The sequence below is a fragment of the Bactrocera latifrons genome, unplaced genomic scaffold (genome assembly GCF_001853355.1).
Source record: "Bactrocera latifrons isolate USDA-ARS-PBARC rearing strain unplaced genomic scaffold, ASM185335v1 scaffold_103, whole genome shotgun sequence".
NCBI classification, from domain to species: domain Eukaryota; kingdom Metazoa; phylum Arthropoda; class Insecta; order Diptera; family Tephritidae; genus Bactrocera; species Bactrocera latifrons.
The window spans coordinates 161,915-167,223 of NW_017534442.1; the positions used below are offsets into that span (position 1 = coordinate 161,915).

Below are 5,309 nucleotides of genomic sequence, written 5' to 3' on the forward strand. Positions count from 1 at the left end.
ATAAAGATAAAGATAAAGATAAAGATAAAGATAAAGATAAAGATAAAGATAAAGATAAAGATAAAGATAAAGATAAAGATAAAGATAAAGGTAAATATAAGCATAAATATAAACATAAGTATTGAGATTAAGATAAAGATAAGGTTTCCAGTACAAGCATTTGATTTGATTGTTAAAAAAGGCGGTGCGCAAAATTTCAAAACTGAGGGATTAGGACACATATATACAGATATATCTGGTTATTACAAACTTCGAGGCAAATTTAGTATACCCTGTTCTGGATAAAAAAAAATGCAGATAAATCAAGATAGATAAAGAGATAGAGACAGTTATAGAGATATAGATAGAGTTAGAGACAAAGACATAGGCAGCAGTACAGATAAAGATATAGATATGTATATAAAAAGAAAAAGATTATAACCTCACAGCCAAGTTTTGCGCATTTGGATTCTCTAGAACTTCTACAAATTATTATATATATTATATTTCGTCTCTATGTAAAACTCCATATTTATCCCATCAAATTGTAGACCACCTCAACAGAAGACGTTCGCGATTTCACACGCGCTTTGAAGAACAAATTCAAGAGTCGCAAATACTTCAAAAAGCATCCACGTGTCGGCTATTTGCCGGTACAAAGCGTGCTCGAGGGTAAGCTCAACTCATTTCGAAAGTTATAGAAATAAATACTCAAACATATAAACTTCTACCAAATAGGTGATGCATTAGAGAGTCCCGCACCAAGCCCACAACACACCACACACACGCTGCAAAATGATATGCACTCACGGCTCGAAATGTACGCTTCCCGTTTGGCGCAAGTTGAATATTGTACCGGTTCAAATTCAACGCCCGACAGCGACGACGAACATCAACTGATCGCCCAGTACTGTCAGGCATTGCCCACAAATAACGGTAGCGGCCCCAAATCGCCAGTTCAAGTAATGGCAGCCATGGATGCAGAGCAACGTGAAGAGCTGGAAGCGATTATACGCGACCTGGAGGAGGAGAACGCCAATTTACAAGCGGAATATCAGCAGTTGTGCAGCAAACAAAATAGCACCACACCCGACGCGGATGGTGGCATGCAGCACTCAACGTCCGCCATGGGGGGCCTGGCTGCTGGAGCTAATGCCGGAGGTCAAGGTGAACATGGGCAGGTAAGCAAGAGAGAAAGAGAGAGACTGCTATTGTACACTCAATATCATTGTTTCAAATCTGCTTTACAATTAGGATATGATTGCCGAGGCGAAGCTGCTACGCCAACATAAGGGTCGACTTGAGGCACGTATGCAAATACTGGAAGATCACAATCGCCAACTGGAAGCACAATTGCAACGACTGCGCCAATTGTTAGACGAGCCGAATAGTGGCGCTGTGAGTGCCGCCGGCTCTGCGCTGAATTCCAAGCCGAACACGTTGCAAACACGCTCCGTGACTGCATCTCAGCTGAATACCGACTCGCCGGCGAAAATGAATCAACAAAATGGCCATTATGAGCAAAGCACAAGTGAGTAGGCGAATGCTTAAGGAAGGGAGGGAACTTCAATAAATATAAGTTTCCTGAAAGCTTATTAACGGTTACACATATATTTTCTCTATTTTTTTTATAAGGCATATATCTAAATCTTTTCTTGCAGTAATAATCGCACTTGAATTCAACACATTCGATTAAATTGAAACACAAATTTTGATTATAATTCCCTAATTCACTTAAATATGTATATGTAAACATCTCTGTATATGCATACACATATACAGACTAAAAATTTGCTTCCTTGAGAGGTTGCCACTAAAATAGAATACAATTGTGTTATAGTATATTGGTGGACTTTATGCCCAAAACAATAACCAAAACGTGTTCAATCGATCTATAAGTAATATTGAGATCCTCTGCTGTCGCTCTGATGCCAACACGACTATTTTCAAGCACTTTTTCGATGTCTTCGTCATTAACAGAGATGGCAATGACTTCAAGACTTTCAGATTATGTTTTGTGCCACCCAAATACTTATGTTTGTGAACGAAATAGACACTCGAAAATACTTCAGCAACATTTTGAACGATTTCGTAGTAGTGATTCTATTGGGAATCCATAATTTCAAGCAGACTTTTCCAAGTATTTCAATGGTAAATTCAAGTCATACCCAAAGAGCTGCCAAACACTCACTAATTGACATGTGGAAATCAAATCAAACTTCACACGAACATCAAAAAGATTGAACCAATCTAGGCAAAATTCAATTCAACTTGCGTGCAGTCCGGGCCAAATCTGATCATATGTTTATTAACCATACTTGTATAATATATAAATTATTACAATTTTGCGACCAAAAAAAAAGACATTTTCTTTCGATTTCGAACACAATAAAAATAGGAAATTTCGTAAGACAAAGTATACTTATACTAAGATTATATATAAACTAATACCGTACGTTCATTGATATGTAGCTATATTTCTGTACACTGCAAGTCATCAGAATAGCACACTTCAGTTGTACATAGTTTGGGTTAATTTCCAACAAAACTGAAGAAGCTATACAAGTAATTCAAAAATTATAATGAACAAAGCGAATAAAATTTTCAACTAGATCATCAGATTAGTACATATCAGCTTTTTTTTAATATTCTTTTTAGAGTTTTTTTAATAATGAATCGATTCCACATTGTTGACTATAATCCCAAAGTACCGCTTGGTTAGCGTTTCGTATAATTTTCTAATACAATTTAAGGAAATCGTTGATCAAGCATTTTTAATATATTCAATTAATTCCTCTTTCGTTGAATACTGCCCGCCAGACACGTGTTCGCAAAGTTTACAACAATCCCACAACTTTTTTATTAAATTGTCTTGAAATGAGTAAGATACCCACTGCATAAATTCTTGTTCTTGCCCCAATCATTTTCTGTGTTCGAAAAACAACTCTCTCCCAGAGACCAAATCCTTCGCACCTTGCTTTCACAGTTTCATCTTTTCCTTGGTATATTTGGAACTTTTTAATATATCCATCTGATCCGACAAAAGCCACAACTTATAATCATGCTTAATTGATTTTTTGGAGCAATATTGTTTGATGGAGATTTGCCCTTGAAAAGAGTCATTGATTCGGCAACTGATAATCCTTTGGTTTCGTGCTACACCTGCTGAAAGCGTTTTCTGGAATATTTGATTATCATTTACATGTTAAAATTTCAGTATTGAGTCGAATCTGTTACGGGATATTGTTTTGAATATTACGAGTACAGCCAGATCTTCACTCGTACTCCAGTAATGTCGCCAACTTTGAAGTTGTTGGTAACCCATAATGAAATTGATGCTAAGAAATGCGAGGAACTCACTTTTTTGCTTTGTTTTTTGTACCGCGTACAAGTTTAAATTAAATATGGTTCCTTCAACAATAGTTTCAATGGACGACAAGAAGAATTGTGTCGCCATGGCCATATCTTCAAAAAACGAGCTAACGTCCCCACCAATGAGTCAAACTGTAAAATCTATGCTGTTTTTCAATTTTGTTCCAATTCCACAATTTCAGGAAACGAGTTTTGAATATTTTTCGTTCCTACTATTTCCTCAGAACGTCATTTCGTGATTTCATTTAGAACGTCACACAAAAACGATCTTCATTGTCTTCTGAAATTATAACTTGGTCTTCTTTATCATCAGACTCTATATCCGCGTTTGATTCATTATCTACTGGGATTTCTTCTAAAATTAGATCTATTCATCTTTCTTCAATTAGCCGTAAAACGATCCATGGAGGAAATATTAAAGAAATGAGAGCACTTAGGCAATACGAAGAATTTGAATTAAACAAACAAAAAATAGCAAAAATAATTCTTATCGCACTTTATACAAATATCAGAAAATCATAAAAATGTAAAATATTTTAATAACAAACAATCAGAAGCAAATGTGTTAGGTTGATTAAGGTGCGCTAACCAACTGGTGACGCGCAGTGTATATAAACGTCATAAGTACTTATATAATTTTCCAATACCACCCTTTTTTAACACTATATACTCTTTGTATTTCTCCCTTTAACTGCACTCCATGTTTGTTATAACGGAATTGCTTATCCTCTCCTCACGCCGTCCACCGCTGTGTTTTTATATGTGTACGTTTTCATAAAACGAAAACTGCCAACTTTATGTCGCTAATCAAATGACCGCCAATGAATGTTGCCAACAACCTTCAATGTAACTGCAACCTGCAACCTGCAACCTGCAACAATAACAACAAACACACCCTTATGCTACAACGTCCCTCTTTACACACACACATGCATATATTTGTGAATGTGACATCAACGTAAAACGGAAATATAAACAACAATAACAACGACAACGTCAACCGGAATATTTGCCACAATTTCGATTATTATCGCCTGCTCACTAACACCAACGCAATGACATGCTGATTAACTCAATTGCCACACAACGACGTCAACCTTAACCACAACAACAGAGGGCATGATGCTACCCGGCATGGGCATGGTCAATGTGGGCAATGCCGCTACGGCTGGTGCTGGTGGCGCTGGGGAACATATGGGCGTTGGCAAACATCCGCTCGGCCCTGGGCTTGTGGCGCTACAGCAACGCGCTGCAATGAATGCTGCTGGCGGTGGCGGCGGTGGCATGGGTATGGTTGGCGGTATGGGTCACCTGGGTGGCATTGCAGGCGCAACAGGCAACGGAGGCATCGATATGGGTGGCGTTTGCCATGCGCCCGGTCAAGGCTACATGCTGGACGACGGACGCCCACCGCCGCCACCACACTCGAGTCTACTACACACTATGCCTGGTAAATAGTGAAAATGCACTGGCAGCATGACGTGGCAAGCTGACAAAATTGAATTATGCACTACAACAACAATGTGCTAGCAATTTGCATGGCTCTTTCTTTGGTTTTAAAAATTTGCCTATGTTATTTTTGTTGTTGTTTTATGCGTTGATTTTTCTGATTTTGTTGTTTATTGAGCGTTGATTTGTTGTTATGCTTTTTTCGTGTTGTTTTTCGAAAATTTCGTCATTTCTTATTTGCTTGCGGCACTTTTTGTGCGTTGCCAATTAATTATTTTGTTGGTTTTTCTTTTTTGCTTGTTGATTGCCGACCACTTTTTTTGGTTAATTTGTGGTCGTCCATTCAACGTTTGCTCTTTAGCCGCTAAGTGCTCTTAATTGATTCAATGTCAAAATTTTCGTGGATATTCGATATTATTTTTATACTCTCGCAACAAAGTTGCTAAAGAGAGTATTATAGTTTTGTTCACATAACGGTTGTTTGTAAGTCCTAAAACTAAAAGAGTCAG

At 37.7% G+C, this 5,309-nt stretch overlaps 1 protein-coding gene across 5 annotated transcripts in view; it reads left to right on the plus strand.

Annotated features, from left to right (window-relative positions):
* Nucleotides 1-5,309, plus strand: part of LOC108968462 (dystrophin-like) — a 123,960-nt gene that overhangs the window by 113,641 nt on the left and 5,010 nt on the right. For 3 of the 5 annotated variants that reach the window (XR_001993333.1, XM_018932524.1, XM_018932516.1), the window contains exons 11-14: nucleotides 531-651; nucleotides 718-1,160; nucleotides 1,234-1,510; nucleotides 4,466-4,801. Coding sequence is in view for 4 of the 5 variants with exons in the window: in XM_018932524.1 (XP_018788069.1) it covers nucleotides 531-651; nucleotides 718-1,160; nucleotides 1,234-1,510; nucleotides 4,466-4,801 (1,177 nt within the window). In the remaining variant the exon portion in view is untranslated. The remainder of the gene's footprint in view (nucleotides 1-530; nucleotides 652-717; nucleotides 1,161-1,233; nucleotides 1,511-4,465; nucleotides 4,802-5,309) is intronic. The other 2 variants (XM_018932537.1, XM_018932544.1) reach the window with 1 other exon arrangement.